Below are 19,480 nucleotides of genomic sequence, written 5' to 3'. Positions count from 1 at the left end.
ACTGAATGCTTTGAAGGCCAGCGTAGCAGAGGCAGGGGTCTGGGGACCATCTAAGTCAATTGGCATAATAAAATCCATTAAGAAAACATTCTGCATCCCACTTTGAAATGTGACGTCTGGGGTCTTAAATGCTAGCAAGCAGCCATCTAAGATGCATCAATTGGTCTCAACCCACCTGGATCAAAGGAAAGTGAAGACCACTAAGGACATAAGGCGATTACAAGCCCAAGAGACACAAAGGGCCACATGAACCAGCGACTACATCATCCTGAGACCAGAAGAACTAGATGGTGCCAGGCTACAACCAATGACTGCCCTGACAGGGAACACAACAGAGAACCCCTGAGGGAGCAGGAGAGCAGTGGGATGGAGACCCCAAATTCTCATAAAAAGACTAGAATTAATGGTCTGACTGAGATTAGGAGGACCCTGATGGTCATGGCCCCCAGACCTTCTGTTGGCCCAGGACAGGAGCCATTCCCGAAGCCAACTCTTCAGACAGAGATTGGACTGGACAATGGGTTGAAGAGGGATGCTGGTGAGGAGTGAGCTTCTTGGATCAGGTGGACACTTGAGACTATGTTGGCATTTCCTGCCTGGAGGGGAGATGAGAGGGTAGAGGGGGTTAGAAGCTGGCGAAATGGACACAAAAAGAGAGAGTGGAGGGATACAGCGGGCTGTCTCATTAGAAGGAGAGTAATTGGGAGTATGTAGCAAGGTGTATATGGGTTGTTGTGTGAGAGACTGACTTAATTTGTAAACTTTCACTTAAAGCACAATACAAATTACTAAAAAGAAAAAAAAATCATCTCACACAGCTCACAGAGTAAATGCTTTGAGATCTGAACAGGGATCAGGAGAGGAAGGTTTGTTTTATTGTATCTATTATGCTCTGGCCAAGTGCTTGTCAATGTGTAAATAATGCAGAAGACCTGGACCCTGCTCCTTTCTGGGGTCCTATTTAAGATAAGATTAACAGCTGAAAATGTAAACATAGAATGGTGCTTCATAAAGTCTTCCACCAAAATGCTCCCAACAGCAGAAGAGGGCAAATTCATATACTATTGAGGGTATAAAGCCTAGCCTAACTTAGTGGGCTAAAATTTGATGTTTTACCAAAATTTTCATTTTACACCATTACATATCCTCTTTGTTTTATTATTTGAAATTGGTTTAATTTACTTACCATCAAATAAGGAGCCCTGGTAGTGCAACAGTTAAGCACTAGGCAGCTAACCAGAAGGTTGGTGGTTCGAACTCACCTAGCAGCTCTGCAGGAAAACAGACCTGGTGATTTGCTCCTGTAAAGATTACAGTCTAGAAAACTCTACTGGGCAGCTCTAATCTGTGACATGGGGTCGCTATGAGTTGGAACTGACTCGATGGCATCTAGCAACAACTATCAAATAAGATTGATAGCCCAGGAAAATTTACTATGTTTATCCTGGCTACTTGTAAACTTCTCACTCACTTTCCCCAGGTTTACTCATAACTCAATTTAAGAAGTATTTGTAGGGTAAATGTGGAAATAAACAAGTATGATTGTGTTTAAGAATGTGAGCTCACTATGGGCAAGGCTGTACTCTAGCAAAGCTTCGAGTCCCTATTCCCGTATATCCTAACTGTACATGAGCTACATCTCCTAAGTGGGAAGCTGAAGATAAAGGAGCTGTCACAGGAAAAAGTAGTTTGAGGTCTTCTGAGACACACATATATTCTAAGTTATTATTTTTATTCCTGAAACAAAAAATATTTCTTTCTTTTATGGACCATTAATATAAAACAAGTTTTACAGAGGTTGACTCAAAAGTCCTTATGTAGCTACAACGATGCATAGTTAGGACAGTAATTCTCGAAGGAATGGGATGCAGGGCAGAAGGACCTATTAGAATCTTTGAGTGAAGAAAGCCAGGTTTTCAACTATAGATAGCATCAACTCACTCTCTAAATCGCCCCCGACAGTGTAGATCCTTCTCTCCAACACAGCTAGTTTTAAAACCACTAACTACACAGAGTCACTGTTATAGGTGAGAGTCTACTTTCTATCCCAGGTGTGTTGGGATACAGAAAAATACTGAGAACTGCTGGTTGGGCTTAAGACAACTTGCAGAGCGTTCTTGACTGGTTCAGAATTCTATTATGATTAAAAAGGATGGGTTTATTAAACATGGAGATATTCTAGTGTCCAGAAGTTATTCTCTCCTCTCTGGAACTCTTTCAATTTATCCATTTAATTTTATAATTTTAAAAAGGAGGGGGCGGGGCCAAGATGGCGGACTAGGTAGACGCTACCCCGGATCCCTCTTGCAACAAAGACTCGGAAAAACAAGTGAATGGATCACATACATAACAATCTATGAACTCTGAACAACAAACACAGATTTAGAGACGGAAAACAAACAAATACGGGGAAGCAGCGACTGTTTTCGGAGCCTGCAGCCAGCGTCCCAGTCACTGGAATTTCTGGAAAAACAAGTTTCCCAGTGATGGCTCAGAGACAGCAGTCCATATGAAACCACATAAAGAAGCAGACCATGACAGCTTCTACAACCCCCCAAACAAAAGAATCAAAATCTTTCCCAAATGAAGATACAATCCTGGAATTATCAGATACAGAATATAAAAAACGAATTTACAGAATGCTTCAAGACATCAGAAACGAAATAAGGCAAAATGCAGAAAAAGCCAAGGAACACACTGATAAAACAGTTGAAGAACTCAAAAAGATTATTCAAGAACATAGTGGAAAAATTAATAAGTTGCAAGAATCCATAGAGAGACAGCAAGTAGAAATCCAAAAGATTAACAATAAAATTACAGAATTAGACAACACAATAGGAAGTCAGAGGAACAGACTTGAGCAATTAGAATGCAGACTGGGAAATCTGGAGGACCAGGGAATTAACACCAACATAGCTTAAAAAAAAAACAGATAAAAGAATTTAAAAAAATGAAGAAACCCTAAGAATCATGTGGGACTCTATCAGGAAGGATAACTTCCGTGTGATTGGAGTCCCAGAACAGGAAGGGAGGACAGAAAACACAGAGAAAATAGTTGAAGAACTCCTGACAGAAAACTTCCCTGACATCATGAAAGACGAAAGGATATCTATCCAAGATGCTCATCGAACCCCATTTAAGATTGATCCAAAAAGAAAAACACCAAGACATATTATCATCAAACTTGCCAAAACCAAAGATAAAGAGAAAATTTTAAAAGCAGCCAGGGAGAAAAGAAAGGTCTCCTTCAAGGGAGAATCAATAAGAATAAGTTCAGACTACTCAGCAGAAACCATGCAGGCAAGAAGGGAATGGGACGACATATACAGAGCACTGAAGGAGAAAAACTGCCAAACAAGGATCATATATCCAGCAAAACTCTCTCTGAAATATGAAGGCGAAATTAAGATATTCACAGATAAACACAAGTTTAGAGAATTTGCAAAAGCCAAACCAAAGCTACAAGAAATACTAAAGGATACTGTTTGGTCAGAAAACCAATAATATCAGATACCAGCACAACACGAGGTCACAAAACAGAACATCCTGATATCAACTCAAATAGGGAAATCACAAAAACAAATTAAGATTAATTAAAAAAAAAAAATGCTCATAACAGGGAATCACTGAAGTCAAAATATAAAAGATCACAATAATCAAAAAGAGGGACTAAATACAGGTGGCATAGAACTGTCACATGGAGAGTGATAAAAGGCGATACAGAACATTACAAGTTAGGTTTCTACTTAGAAAAATAGGGGTAAATATTAAGGTAACCACAAAGAGGTATAAGAACTCCATAACTCAAGATAAAAGCCAAGAAAAACGTAACGACTCAACAAACATAAAGTCAAACACTACGAAAATGAGGATCTCAGAATTTACTAAGAAAAATGTCTCAGCACAAAAAAGTATGTGGAAAAACGAAATTGTCAACAACACACATAAAAAGGCATCAAAATGACAACACTAAACACTTATTTATCTATAATTACGCTGAATGTAAATGGACTAAATGCACCAATAAAGAGACAGAGAGTCTCGGACTGGATAAAGAAACACGATCCGTCTATATGCTGCCTACAAGAGACACACCTTAGACTTAGAGACACAAACAAACTAAAACTCAAAGGATGGAAAAAAATATATCAAGCAAACAACAAGCAAAAAAGGAGCAGCAATATTAATTTCTGACAAAATAGACTTTAGACTTAAATCCACCACAAAGGATAAAGAAGGACACTACATAATGATAAAAGGGACAATTCATCAGGAAGACATAACCATATTAAATATTTATGCACCCAGTGACAGGGCTGCAAGATACATAAATCAAATTTTAACAGAACTGAAAAGTGAGATAGACACCTCCACAATTATAGTAGGAGACTTCAACACACCACTTTCGGAGAAGGACAGGACATCCAGTAAGAAGCTCAATAGAGACACGGAAGACCTACTTACAACAATCAACCAACTTGACCTCATTGACTTATACAGAACTCTCCACCCAACTGCTGCAAAGTATACTTTTTTTTCTAGTGCACATGGAACATTCTCTAGAATAGACCACATATTAGGTCATAAAACAAACCTTTGCAGAGTCCAAAACATCGAAATATTACAAAGCATCTTCTCAGACCACAAGGCAATAAAACTAGAAATCAATAACAGAAAAACTAGGGAAAAGAAATCAAATACTTGGAAACTGAACAATACCCTGCTGAAAGAGGACTGGGTTATAGAAGACATCAAGGAGGGAATAAGGAAATTCATAGAACGCAACGAGAATGAAAATACTTCCTATCAAAACCTCTGAGACACAGCAAAAGCAGTGCTCAGAGGACAATTTATATCGATAAATGCACACATACAAAAAGAAGAAAGAGCCAAAATCAGAGAACTCTCCCTACAACTTGAACAAATAGAGTGAGCAACAAAAGAATCCATCAGACACCAGAAGAAAACAAATAATAAAAATTAGAGCTGAACTAAATGAATTAAAAAAAAAAACAGAAAAACAATTGAAAGAATTAACAAAGCCAAAAGCTGGTTCTTTGAAAAAATTAACAAAATTGATAAACCATTGGCTAGACTGACTAAAGAAATACAGGAAAGGAAACAAATAACCCGAATAAGAAACGAGAAGGACCACATCACAACAGACCCAACTGAAATTAAAAGAATCATATCAGATTATTACGAAAAATTCTACTCTAACAAATTTGCAAACCTAGAAGAAATGGATGAATTCCTGGAAAAACACTACCTACCTAAATTAACACATTCAGAAGTAGAACAACTAAATAGACCCATAACAAAAAAAGAGATTGAAACGGTAATAAAAAAAACTCCCAACAAAAAAAAGCCCTGGCCCGGATGGCTTCACTGCAGAGTTCTACCAAACTTTCAGAGAAGAGTTAACACCACTACTACTAAAGGTATTTCAAAGCATAGAAAATGACGGAATACTACCCAACTCATTCTATGAAGCCACCATCTCCCTGATACCAAAACCAGGTAAAGACATTACAAAAAAAGAAAATTACAGACCTATATCCCTCATGAACAAAATTCTAGCCAATAGAATTCAACAACATATCAAAAAAATAATTCACCACGATCAAGTGGGATTTATACCAGGTATGCAATTTTTTTTTTTTTTATGCAAGGCTGGTTTAATATCAGAAAAACCATTAATGTAATCCACCACATAAATAAAACAAAAGACAAAAACCACATGATCTTATCAATTGATGCAGAAAAGGCATTTGACAAAGTCCAACACCCATTTATGATAAAAACTCTCACCAAAATAGGAATTAAAGGAAAATTCCTCAACATAATAAAGGGCATCTAGCAAAGCCAACAGCCAACATCATTCTAAATGGAGAGAACCTGAAAGCATTTCCCTTGAGAACGGGAACCAGACAAGGATGCCCTTTATCACCGCTCTTATTCAACATCGTGCTAGAAGTCCTAGCCAGGGCAATTAGGCTAGACAAAGAAATAAAGGGCATCCGGATTGGCAAGGAGGAAGTAAAATTATCTCTCTTCGCAGATGACATGATCTTATACACAGAAAACCCTAAGGAATCCTCCAGAAAACTACTGAAACTAATAGAAGAGTTTGGCAGAGTCTCAGGTTATAAGATAAACATACAAAAATCACTTGGATTCCTCTACATCAACAAAAAGAACATCGAAGAGGAAATAACCAAATCAATACCATTCACAGTAGCCCCCAAGAAGATAAAATACTTGGGAATAAATCTTACCAAGGATGTAAAAGACCTATACAAAGAAAACTACAAAGCTCTACTACAAGAAATTCAAAAGGACATACTTAAGTGGAAAAACATACCTTGCTCGTGGATAGGAAAACTTAACATAGTAAAAATGTCTACTCTAACAAAAGCCATCTATACATACACTGCACTTCTGATCCAAATTCCAATGTCATTTTTTAAGGTGATAGAGAAACAAATCACCAACTTCATATGGAAGGGAAAGAAGCCTCGGATAAGCAAAGCATTACTGAAAAAGAAGAAGAAAGTGGGAGGCCTCACTCTACCTGATTTCAGAACCTATTATACAGCCACAGTAGTCAAAACAGCCTGGTATTGGTACAACAACAGGCACATAGACCAGTGGAACAGAATTGAGAATCCAGATGTAAATCCAACCACATATGAGCACCTGATATTTGACAAAGGCCCAGTGTCAGTTAATTGGGGAAAAGATAGTCTTTTTAACAAATGGTGCTGGCATAATTGGATATCCATTTGCAAAAAAATGAAACAGGACCCATACCTCACACCATGCACCAAAACTAACTCCAAGTGGATCAAAGACCTAAACATAAAGACTAAAACGATAAAGATCATGGAAGAAAAAATAGGGACAACCCTAGGAGCCCTAATACAAGGCATTACCAGAATAGAAGACATTACCAAAAATGACGAAGAGAAACCAGATAACTGGGAGCTCCTAAAAATCAAACACCTATGCTCATCTAAAGACTTCACCAAAAGAGTAAAAAGACCACCTACAGACTGGAAAAGAATTTTCAGCTATGACATCTCCGACCAGCGCCTGATCTCTAAAATCTACATGATTCTGTCAAAACTCAACCACAAAAAGACAAACAACCCAATCAAGAAGTGGGCAAAGGAAATGAACACACACTTCACTAAAGAAGATATTCAGGCAGCTAACAGATACATGAGAAAATGTTCTCGATCATTAGCCATTAAAAAAAAAAAAAAATTAGAGAAATGCAAATTAAAACTACGATGAGATTCCATCTCACTCCAACAAGGCTGGCATTAATCCAAAAAACACAAAATAATAAATGTTGGAGAGGCTGCGGAGAGATTGGAACTCTCATACACTGCTGGTGGGAATGTAAAATGGTACAACCACTTTGGAAATCTATCTGGCGTTATCTTAAACAGTTAGAAATAGAACTACCATACAACCCAGAAATCACACTCCTCGGAAAATACCCTAGAGAAACAAGAGCCTTCGCACAAACAGATATTTGCACACCCATGTTTATTGCAGCACTGTTTACAATAGCAAAAAGCTGGAAGCAACCAAGGTGTCCATCCACGGATAAATGGGTAAATAAATTGTGGTATATTCACACAATGGAATACTACGAATCAATAAAGAACAGTGATGAATCTGTGAAACATTTCATAACATGGAGGAACCTGGAAGGCATTATGCTGAGCGAAATTAGTCAGAGGCAAAAGGACAAATATTGTATAAGACCACTATTATAAGATCTTGAGAAATAGTAAAAACTGAGAAGGACACATACTTTTGTGGTTACGAAGGGGGGAGGGAGGGAAGGAGGGAGAGGGTTTTTTACTGATTAATTAGTAGATAAGAACTGCTTTAGGTGAAGGGAAGGACAACACTCAATACATGGAAGGTCAGCCCAAGTGGACTGGACCAAAAGCAAAGAAGTTTCCAGGATAAAATGAATGCTTCAAAGGTCAGCGGAGTAAGGGCGGGGGTTTGGGAACCATGCTCTAAGGGGACTTCTAAGTCAGTTGGCAAAATAATTCTGTTATGAAAACATTCTGCATCCCACTTTGAAATGTGGCGTCTGGGGTCTTAAATGCTAACAAGCGGCCATCTAAGACGCATCAATTGGTCTCAACCCGCCTGGAGCAAAGGAGAATGAAGAACACCAAGGTCACACGACAACTAAGAGCCCAAGAGACAGAAAGGGCCACATGAACCAGAGACCTACATTATCCTGAGACCAGAAGAACTAGTTGGTGACTGGCCACAATTGATGACTGCCCTGACAGGGAGCACAATAGAGAACCCCTGGGGGAGCAGGAGATCAGTGGGATGCAGAACCCAAAATTCTCATAAAAAGACCATACTTAATGGTCTGACTGTGACTAGAGGAATCCCGGCGGGCATGGTCCCCAAACCTTCTGTTGGCACAGGACAGGAACCATTCCCGAACACAACTCATCAGACATGAAAGGGACTGGACAGTGGCTAGGAGAGAGATGCTGAAGAAGAGTGAGCTAATTATATCAGGTGGACACTTGAGACTGTGTTGGCATCTCCTGTCTGGAGGGGGGATGGGAGGATAGAGAGAGTTGGAAGCTGGCAAAATTGTCACGAAAGGAGAGATTGGAAGGGCTGACTCATTGGGGGAGAGCAAGTGGGAGTAAGGAGTAAGATGTATATAAACTTATATGTGACAGACTGACTTGATTTGTAAACGTTCACTTGAAGCTCAATAGAAGTTAATAAAAAAAAAAGGAAAAAAAATGTACAGAATAAAGGCCTGAATTTCATTTTAGGGTAAAAGGATAACTGTCCGATTGTTGCAGCTTTTAATCTAGCATTATTGTATATTATTAGACATGATATTAAGTTTGTGTTTTAAAATTTTAAAATAAACTGTATGTGAAAATCATCTTAATACCTGTTTATGGCTCTTAATAGTTTCTCCTTTGTGATTACAGCCCTATAAAGGTGGATACGGAGGTAAGTACTGCTTATCATGAGCCTTTTTTAGACCTAAACTGAGGTTTGGAAGTTAAAATTAATTTCCAAAGTTCAGAAGCTAAATTAGGCACAGCCAAACTCACAGTCCAATAATCTTTCCCCTTCCTCTCATTACCTAGACAGAGAAATCAAGATGTTTTGTAGCATAAGGGATCTAAAGATAGTACATATATTTATTTACAGTTTCTATTAATTTAATTATCCAAAGCTGAATATATTACTCTAAAAATACGACAGAGAAGCACATCTATAGCTATCCTAATAGGTATATTATTATACTTATGGATTTTCAACCACATTATTACTATTTATCAGTCTACCTTAGGTTAGTCATAATTAAAAATACAAACTGGCTAGAGTATTTAGATGATTCCAGTAGATATCTTAGTTTTGTAAATGTTAAAAATATTAGTTTTACAGGAAAAATTTAAAGTATAATTTAATTTGTACTCTACTTGCTAAAGACTTTCCCTCAGATGTGAGTGAGATACTTGCTTAAAGAGTTTAATGGTCCCTAGACAACACCAAGAGCAATCTGACTTCTTATAACTCTGCCCACTCTGATGTAAAAACAAAACAAAAAAAGCTTTGACTCTTGAATTAAAATCAGTCAGTTTTAAGAAGGAACAAAACCACAAAGCCATCTAAACAAAAACCGTGCCATGTATTTTCAAAACAAAACATTAGCTAGTCTCTCAATACTCATATTTTATGATGAACTAATTCTAGTTCTGCCAATGACTCTAAGCTTCCTTGCTCTCATTTCAAGTGTTGTGCTAACTAACATAAAATTCTTCTACCACGTCTTTACCTGCTGGCTCCTACTCACACTTTCGGTCACAGCTTAAAAACTACTTCCTTCAAAAGAATTCCAGAATTGTCCTCGATATGTGCTTCAGAGTATCCTCAACTTACACATATCACAGCACTGTCATACTTTTTCTTCTAAATTTTATTTTGCTCTTATTGAGAATATACACAGCCAAATACACCAATTCAACAGTTTCTACATGTATAGTTCAGTAACATTGATTACATTCTTTGAGTTGTGCAACCATTCTCACCCTCCTTTTCTGACTTGTTCCTCCTTCATTAACATAAACTTACTGCCCCCTAAGGTTTCTATCTAATCTTTCAAGTTGCTATTGTCAGTTTGATCCCATATAGACAGTTCTTAAAATAGCATAATGCTCAAGGCAGACCTTTTTTACTAATTAAGCTAAACTATTATTCCATTTTAAGATGACTTCAAGGGATATTTTTGGTTTAAGGTTTAAAGATTATCTCAGCAATAGCTTCAGGGGTTCATCCACCTTCCATGGCTCCAGAAAGTCTAGAGTTCATGGGAATTTGAAATTATATTTTACATTTCCTCCCTTTTGATCAGGGTTTGTCTACGGAACCTTTCATTAAAATGTTCAGTAATGGTAGCTGGGCATCATCCAGTTCTTCTGGCCTCATGGTCACAATGTATTTTAATTGCTCATTTAGTTGTCTGCCTTTCCCCCTAGAATGCCCTGGCCAGGGCAGGGACTGCATTTGTCTTCATGTAGTCCAGCATGGGTGCTTGGAGCACAGGAAGTGCTTTTATTGAGATATTTTTATTTTTAAGGCTGCCCCAATATAAGGATGCCAAAACTCTTTAACTGAAACCTTTTTAAAGTGAGGTATGGAGAGAAACTAACCATCCAGTTTAGACAGGTAAGTATAGCAAATGGCCATTTTCTAAGCATGGACTTAACAGGAACCTCTAGTACATCAATTTCATCATATTTATAAATGCTATTTTTTATTTTTATAAGTGTTTTCCAGAACACTTAATTGTGCTCATGAGGAACTTGTACATAGACCAAGAGGCAGTCGTTCAAACAGAACAAGGGGATATTGTGAGGTTTAGAATCAAGAAAGGTGTGCGTCAGGGTCGTATCCTTCCATCATACTTACTCAATCTGTATGCTGAGCAAATAATCCAAGAAGCTGGACTATATGAAGAATGGAGCATTAAGATTGGAGGAAGACTCATTAACAACCTGTGTTATGCAGATGATAAAATCTTGCTTGCTTAAAGTAACAAGGACTTGAAGTACTTACTGATAACGATCAAAGACCACAGCCTTCAGTATGGATTATACCTCAACATAAAGAAAACAAAAATCTTCACAACTGTACCAACAAGCAACATCATGATAAATGGAGAAAATATTGAAGTTGTAAAGAATTTCATCTTCCAGGAACCACAATCAATGCCCATGGAAGCAGCAGTCGAGAAAACAAATGATGCACTGCATTGGGCAAATCTGCTGCCAAAGATCTGTTTAAAGTGTTAAAAAGCAAAGATGTCACTTTAAGGACTAAGGTACGCCTGATTCAAGCCATGGTGTTTTCACCTCACATGCATGTGAAAGTTGGACAATGAATAAGGAGGAGTGAAGAAGAACTGATGCCTCTGAATTATGGTGTTGGCAGAGAATACTGACTATAACATGGACTGCCAGAAGAATGAACAAACGTCTTGGAAGAAGTACAGCCAGTATGCTCCTTAGAAACAAAGATGGCAAGACTTCGTCTCATGTACTCTGGACATGTTATCAAGAGGGACCAATCCCTGGAGAAGGACATCATGCGGTGTCATGGATTGAATTATGTCCCCCCAAAAATGTGTGTAACAACTTGGTTAGGCCATGATTCCCAGTATTGTATGGCTGTCCTCCATTTTGTGACTGTAATTTTACGTTAAAAGGATTAGGCTGGGATTGTACCACCACCTTCACTCAGGTCACCTCCCTGATCCAAGTTAAAGGGAGTTTCCCTGGGGTGTGGCCTGCACCACCTTTTATCTCTCAAAAGATAAGAGGAAAGGGAAGCAAGCAGAGAGTTGGGGACCTCATACAATCAAGAAAGCAGCACCAGGAGCAGACCGCATCCTTTGGACCTGGGGTCCCTGTGCCTGAGAAGCTCCTCGACCAGGGGGAGGATTGAGTACAAAGACCTTCCAGCACAGCAGACAGAGAGGAACAGACATGACATGTGCAGGTGATGGAAAAGATTTTTATTATTTTTAATTGGAAGCATAATCTTTAATATTTTGCTTCTCTTAACCAAAGTACTGATTACAAAGGATATAGTTTCATACAGAAACTTCAAACGATGTTGGAGAAAAACAGAACTCAATCTACAACAAGGGATGATGTCGCTAGAGAAATGATCAGATGTGCATACCAATTTCTGTACTCGTGACAGATTTGAATAGGAATCACTAAATTCCACCTGCAGGCACATCATATCAAGTGTGTATGAACAATAACAGTTGCATGTCAGTGGTGCCAAGGGAAATATCCCAAGATTCTTTGTACATGTCAGAATAGTAACAGAAGGAGTTGATTCATGGCTAACTAAAAGATTAATGTGAAAGAGATTATTAGAACTCATTCTGATTCCTCTAAATCTGGAAACATGTTAATTATCTCTCTAAAATGTACATATAATGTATAGCGTATGGATGGCAACCATACTTTTCAAAAAGACAAAAATACTCTATGCTCAAAAATAAATCTTTTTTTTTTTCTTGGATACAAGATTAGTACCTAAATTATTTTAGTTGTGATGAGTTCTGCAAGGATATTGAGAATAATCACTAACCTAATTAATTAAAAGCATCCAACAGGCACAGTTCAATTTATCAGCATAAGGAAAAATATATGATTTTATACAATATCTCCAGTGATAAAGGAAAGATCTATTTAATTAAAATGGCAATTCTGTGCCACCATGATAAAATGACTTCTTTAATTAGGCAATGACTAAGAAGAAAACACAATTGATAACTCCTCAACACTGGAAGTATTGAAGGGACCTTCAATATGGAAGGTTTGAGGAACAAGTTACAGGGTAGGGGGAGCTAGAGATGCAGAACTATTAAAAATAATTATTTTATTATTTAGTTCCTAGAAAATTCACAACAGCTTGTATGCCTCTAACCATTATTCTACTAGGAAGGTGTATGGGTATGAGTTTACCAAGAAGGACTCAGACCGGGAGTAGGTAAGTGAATGTGCTAAGCAGAGTGCTGTCATTTATAGGCTGTATGACCCTAGATACGTCACAGCCTCTACCAGGCCTCAGATGCCACATAAGTAAAGGCTGGATGATTTCTAGATCCTGTTCAGTTGTAATATTAAGAAATTCTGAATGTTTGAAATTCAGTCCACTTTTAAACTTCATATTCTATAAGATGTATAAGAAAGGGTTTAAAATCAAACTAGATAACTAGTTGTAGCATATAAACAAAACAAAACAAAACAAAACCCAAATCCATTGCTGTCGAGTCAATTCTGACTCATAGTGACCCTACAGAGAGGGTCAAACTATATATAAAATTTGATAAATCTAGTGAGGCCAACTTTTCACTTTCCTATTAACTGACTACCACTCAAAAAGCTGCCTCTTCCTAGAAAGAGTAAAACACAGGAACCTTCTCTGGCTATATAATTCCATAATCAAAGAAGCTTAAAACTGAACTAAGTCCATGAAATGAAAAAATTAGCCACAGGGAACCTGGCAGAGTTGCTTTTCCTGACTGACAAATTTAGCATCTTCTTAACTCTGATATCTAATCTGTTTAGTAAAAACCCAGTTGCCATCAAGCTGATTCTGACCCAAAGAACTGCTCCCATAGAGTTTCCAAGGCTTTGATCTTTACAAAAGCAGGCTAACACATCATTCTCCCGTGGAGTGGCTGGTGGGTTCAAACCACAGAACTTTCGGTGCGCAGCTGAGCATTTAACCACTGCACCACCAGGGCTCCTGTTAATACCACCTATAAGCTGCTGAGCAGATCAGTGGAAGATGCAACCACAAAACTAAAGCTCAGCTCAGTTCTAGATTCAGAGGTTCATTTTAAAACTTGAAGCGCGTTACAAAAAAAATGTTGATAAAGAGAACAGCCTTCTAAATCGTCCTAGGGAGGACAAAAATCACATTACATGATAATACTTTTCATTTGTATATTCCCTTTATAGAGCAACTCAAAGCACTTTACAGAAACTACCCAATTAAGTTTCATGACACTTCTGTGAAGAGACAGGTATTATCTAATTTTTTTTAAGGAGGCAAAAAGAAACAAAGGAACTAAATTTACTCACTTTGCCAGTGACATAGCTTCCTAGGCCAAATCTCATGTTTTAACTTGTGAGAAAAGGGACCCAACCACACAAGAAATTATATTAACTGAAATGTCTCAGTTTTTTGAAAGAATGTTTGACTTTCCACAAGATGTGAGTGCAGAGACAGTACACTGTCCTTAGATATTCCTTAAATGAGTATCTGGCACACTGCAGGCACCATTATATACTTGCTGAATGACTAAAAGCTATTCATCACAGCTAATAATTACATCAACTCAAGGAAGAAAGACCTGACAATCTGCTTCCGTAAAGATTACAACTAAGAAAATCCTATGGGGCAGTTCTACTCAGTCACGTGGGGTAGCTATGAATTGTAATCAACAACAACAAGCAATTACTGTAAGCTGTGCTAAGTGTATTAAAAAAAAAAAGTGTATTACATACATTATTTAATCCTACCAATAATTCAATGAGGTAAGTAAATTATTACTCATTTTATTGATGAGGAAACTGAGGCTTGGATTAAGTAATTTGCTCAAGATTACAAAGTGAGAAAGCCAAGATTTTAACACAGGTAGTCCAACTTTAAATCTTTTTTAAAGGTCATCAGTGTAGAAAGCGTAATAAACTAGCAGTAAGAAACTTTATATTCTAGTCCCTATTCCACCACTTCCTTAGAGCGAATGAAAATTTCTTACTGATCTTTAAGTCTCTTTAGAATTCCTAGCATAGTACTTTACTTACATTGTTGTTATTGTTAATTGCCATGGAGTCTAGTCCAACTCATTTTGACCCCATATACTACACAATAGAACTGCTCTATACGGTCTTCTTGGCCTTTTCTTGTGCAGTACCGCTGGGTGGGTTCGAACCACCAACCTTCAGGTTAGTACTCAATTGCAAATGATTTGCTCCACCTAGAGACCTTCCTTACATTAAGGAAAAAAAAAAAAAAAACCTGCCTTCAAGTTGATTCTAACTCATAGCTATCTTACAGGACAGAGTAGAACTGCCCACAGAGTTTCCAAGGCCATAATCTTTACAGAAGGAGACTGTCACATCTTTCTCCCAAGGAGACGCTGGTGGGTTCAAACTGGCAACCTTTTGGTTAGCAGCTGAGCATTTAACCACTGCACCACCAAGGCTCCTTTTACTCACATTAGTCCTTATCAAATCCTTGCTGAATTAAATTAAAAGCACATAAACAAATTAGGATTCATTATCCTCATTTGTAAAATGAAGATAATGTTAGCTGCATAGTCTACCTCAGTGGTTGTTAAAGAATGGTCCCAGGATCTGGGCACTTTCTCAGAAATGCAAATTCTCAGATCCGATCCCAAATCTACTCAATCAAAAACTGGTGTTTTAACAAGCCATCCAAGTGACTCTCATGCTTGCTGAAGTTTGAGATCTACTATTCTACTTTATAGGATAATTGTGAGAATCAAATGAGTTAAATAATGTGAAAGCATCCTAAAAAAACCGGAAGGTATAGTGTCATCATCATCGTTATTAAAAGAGTAATTTATGCACCCTGAAAAAATAGGTGATTTTGCTAAATCTAGATAAAAATGAACATCAAAAATAAAACAGACCATAAAATGCACTTTAAATTCTATTTAAATTTAAATTTTATTCTTCTAGATTTTATCTGTATAATATACAGCATTCACGAATCCAGAGGAAAAGGTGACTTCCCCTGGTAGTTTGGTCACGTAGTGATTCTGACATGTTGTACAGGCTTCTTACCTGACCAGTGTCCAGTGGAGATGCCAGATCTATCTGTGCATGTCTCACTTACAGGTCTAAACACAGTCTCCCATCCACCAGTTGCATAGCGCCAATTCTGAGATTCCAAGATGAGTGTTCTCTGGGTGCCATATGCAATCATGAAGCAGTAGACCACATGATGGAGTTGACAGCCATAGCCACAGCCTTTATTGATATTACACACTAGCTTCTTGGCTTTGCTGCAGTCCTTGGGATTCTGGTAGGTGGGAAAAGAAACTAAGGTGAAGACAAGCTGTAGAGAGAGGTCAACTTCTCTTTACAGGTGACAAGTGTCAAAAATCATGTAATAAACCAGGACTGACCCAGTATATCTCTGTATTAAACAAAGAATCCAGTTTAAAGATTGAATTTCAAAGAATCCAATGTTACTTTGGAAACTTCACTAAATAAATGTGAAATTAAGCAGTTACATTTTAAATTGCTCTTTTACTTCTCTAGCACTCAAAGCTGCATACATTGAGATTTCTATGGAAGGAGTAAAATGGCTTATTTCAGCAGCATTCTAAGCTTAACTTTCCTGATGAAACTCAAATTATCTTAAAGAAAAAAACTACAATTTACCTACTAATTCTATCTGTCTCCAGAGTTCTACACGTCACAAACAAAATCTACTTTTTCATTATGGAAGTAGAAGCCACTGAGTAAAAGAATATCTGAACTGAACAGTTACAAAATATTGGCCATAGGACTTTTTTCTTTTAAAACCAATCTTGATGATAGCTACTGACAATTTTCACAATTGTATGTATAGCATGTTGTATACTGGCTATCTCAAGAGCATGCTATTCCAGTTTTTAATCAGGAGATTCATTTTTCTAATTGTATAAGTTGTTATTAAGACAGGCAGCAAATGATTAATATTGCCTAATGCTGGGTACAGTGGCGTTAGCTAATGTGAGAATTTTTTTTCTTCCCGTTTTAAATTTTCAATTTTGCTCAAATTCATAGGGGGTGTTGCTAAATATCCCAAGGCATCTTAGTTCCTCAAATATAAATTTGTTTTGACAAGGACTTTTTAGCCTGAGAAATTTTCCAAGCTAAGCTGTTTTGTCTGCAAGGAAGAGAGAGATGTATGCCTCTATGAACAGAATCTTTACTTCCACATAGCAAGAGTCAAGGTAACCAGTTTTCAATTTATTTGAGCCTTGAATAAAGCAGTCACCAAACCCCACATCTACAACTATTTTCTAGATATATCATCTGTTCTGTCAAGTAGAAACCTAGAAACAAAAGCTAGGATGGTGAGGCTACATGACGATTCTGAGGGAAAAGCTGAGGAGGGAAAATGTAACACAGCCACCTTCAGAAGAGATACCTTTCATCTTCAAATATGTCACAGCATGCTGCTTGTTTAGATCAAAGTCTAACTGACAATACCAAGAACCTTAAGAAGAGTTAAAGGCCTTATGAATTCCAAAGAAAAAACACAGATTAAAAAATCAATAAGATCTGGTCAATATTGTTTCCTCAATCAAGAACTAGTGCTTTTGATTATTTTCCCCTGATACTTTAAATTCATGACAAACTTCTAAGGAATAGGCATTCCCATTCCAGTTGCTACAGCCATATCAGTTGCTAAATCCACAGACTTGAGAGGAACACAGGAATGTAAGATCATGTAGACAAGGGACAGCTAGCTACATCATTGATTTTCTGTTCAAGATCATACAAGGATCCTGAGAATAAATAATGTTCTCAAGCTGATCCAAAGCTTTATTACTGACTCAGCAGCTGAGAAAGCACATAAAGAACATTGACATTTGTCAGATTTTTCATGACTTATGAGAAATACAGCACTTGACCATCTATAAAATTCATATGAATTAAAAAGACAGCATCCTTTGTGTACTTTTAATAAACTTTTTCTTTTAGTACAGTCTTTAAATATACAGAATTATTGCAAAGATACTAACAGAGTTCCCATATATCCCACACCCAGTTTCTCCTATTATTAACATTTTACATTAGTCTTTTTTTTTAAGAAAAAAATGAGGGAACACATGATAGTTGAAATGATTGGCCTTCAGTCTGGACACTATAGCTTTTTTTTTTTACTTAAAAGAAAACTCATACCTACATGTAAGAAAAGCACATTTACCATGAGTTTAATTAGAATCCAGAGCTTTGCGCACAAGAGGTTAAGACCTCAGAGAGGGCAAATCACTGAAATGAGGCTTAGATGAAGAAGCTCAGTGTGCTTCAAATCAAGTTGAAGAGAGAATACATTAATTCTTTCTGTTAATCGTACGTAACACAGACAGAAAAAAAAAAAAATTCCATTGTGCTTGGTGCTTGTTTGCAGAAAGAGAAAGGTCTACATATACAAGGCAATCAATGGAAAGCTCCAAGGCAGAGAGTGAGCAATAAAAGAAAAGAAAAGAAATGACTGCTTGGCATGATAACAGTTAACAAAACACCAAAGAACTTCAGAGCCACAGCCCCAATTTAGTAACAAAATAATACTAAACAGTCTAGAAAATTCAAAGGATCTTGTTCATAAAAGATTTAGAAAAAGGTAGAGACAGTGAGAAAGTGAAAAAGTATGTGTGTTTCTAACACAGATTAGGCTCACCAGGATAAATGTCTAGACAAAACAAACCAGTATTTCTAAGATAAATGGAAAAAAAAAAATTTTTTTTTTTTTATTTTAAAACAAATCAACATCTCTTTGAGATAGACAGGGATTTATTCTGATGGAAAGGAACTTTAGAGAAAACCCTTCATCTGAGCTAAGTCTTTGTTATCCACCATTATTTTATAAACAAAGGGTTACAGAATACCAATAAATATAAGGAGATTTATAGGAGTCTGTAAAAGGAAAACAAAGCTATAGTCATAGATAGATACAGAGAGAGAGGGTGGGAAAAAGAGAGAGACATAATCTTCAATTTTCTTACCAAACAGCCTTTGTCAATTACCATTCGACACTCTCCTGATGTCTGCAAAAGGCTTGAAGATGTGTCTCATTCACAAGCAAGAAGATACAGAAGAGCCTCCTTACTAAAAGCAGGTTTACTTTAATCATGCCGATACTTTAACAGGGTAGATATTTCTGATGATAAAATCTGTTTTGTCTCCAGTATGCTGAATGTACTCTCTTCTGTATTTCTCTACCAGTTACGCAAGAATGCAGATACACTGTTTTCCTTTATACTGTGATTCTTATCAATTTCTCCTTTCCTCCTCTTTTTGACATACCCTCCACTCACCCCTTACCCTCCCCTCACACACTTGAGAGATATGATACACTTGCAGCAGAATAAGGCTCACTAGGAAGTACTTACTATTTGAGAGTGAAAGATGGGGGAGTATACACTGAACATGCCCCCAGTAAGTTCCTTGAGGGAAAGTCACACTCATCTTTCCTTCTTCCTGCCTTGGGCATCAATCACCAATCAAATACAGGTGAATTTTTGTTCATCTAAGAAATGTTTATTGCACATCTAATATAGGGAAGAAACCCTGGAGATGACAGGTCTTTGGGTGGCGCAAATGGTTTGTGTTCAGCTACTAACCAAAAG

General features: G+C 37.3%; 1 protein-coding gene across 8 annotated transcripts in view; it reads right to left on the bottom strand.

Annotated features, from left to right (window-relative positions):
• FUT8 (fucosyltransferase 8) overlaps nt 1-19,480 on the bottom strand; it is a 356,993-nt gene that overhangs the window by 73,484 nt on the left and 264,029 nt on the right. For all 8 annotated transcript variants that reach the window (XM_023546260.2, XM_064292604.1, XM_064292606.1 and 5 more), the window contains one exon: nt 15,918-16,155. In XM_023546260.2, coding sequence (XP_023402028.1) covers nt 15,918-16,155 — 238 coding nt within the window. The remainder of the gene's footprint in view (nt 1-15,917; nt 16,156-19,480) is intronic.

The sequence above is a fragment of the Loxodonta africana genome, chromosome 10 (genome assembly GCF_030014295.1).
Source record: "Loxodonta africana isolate mLoxAfr1 chromosome 10, mLoxAfr1.hap2, whole genome shotgun sequence".
In the NCBI taxonomy this organism is placed as follows: Eukaryota; Metazoa; Chordata; class Mammalia; order Proboscidea; family Elephantidae; genus Loxodonta; species Loxodonta africana.
The sequence above is the reverse complement of the archived record's forward strand: the minus strand, read 5'-3'. Positions and strand labels throughout refer to the sequence as shown.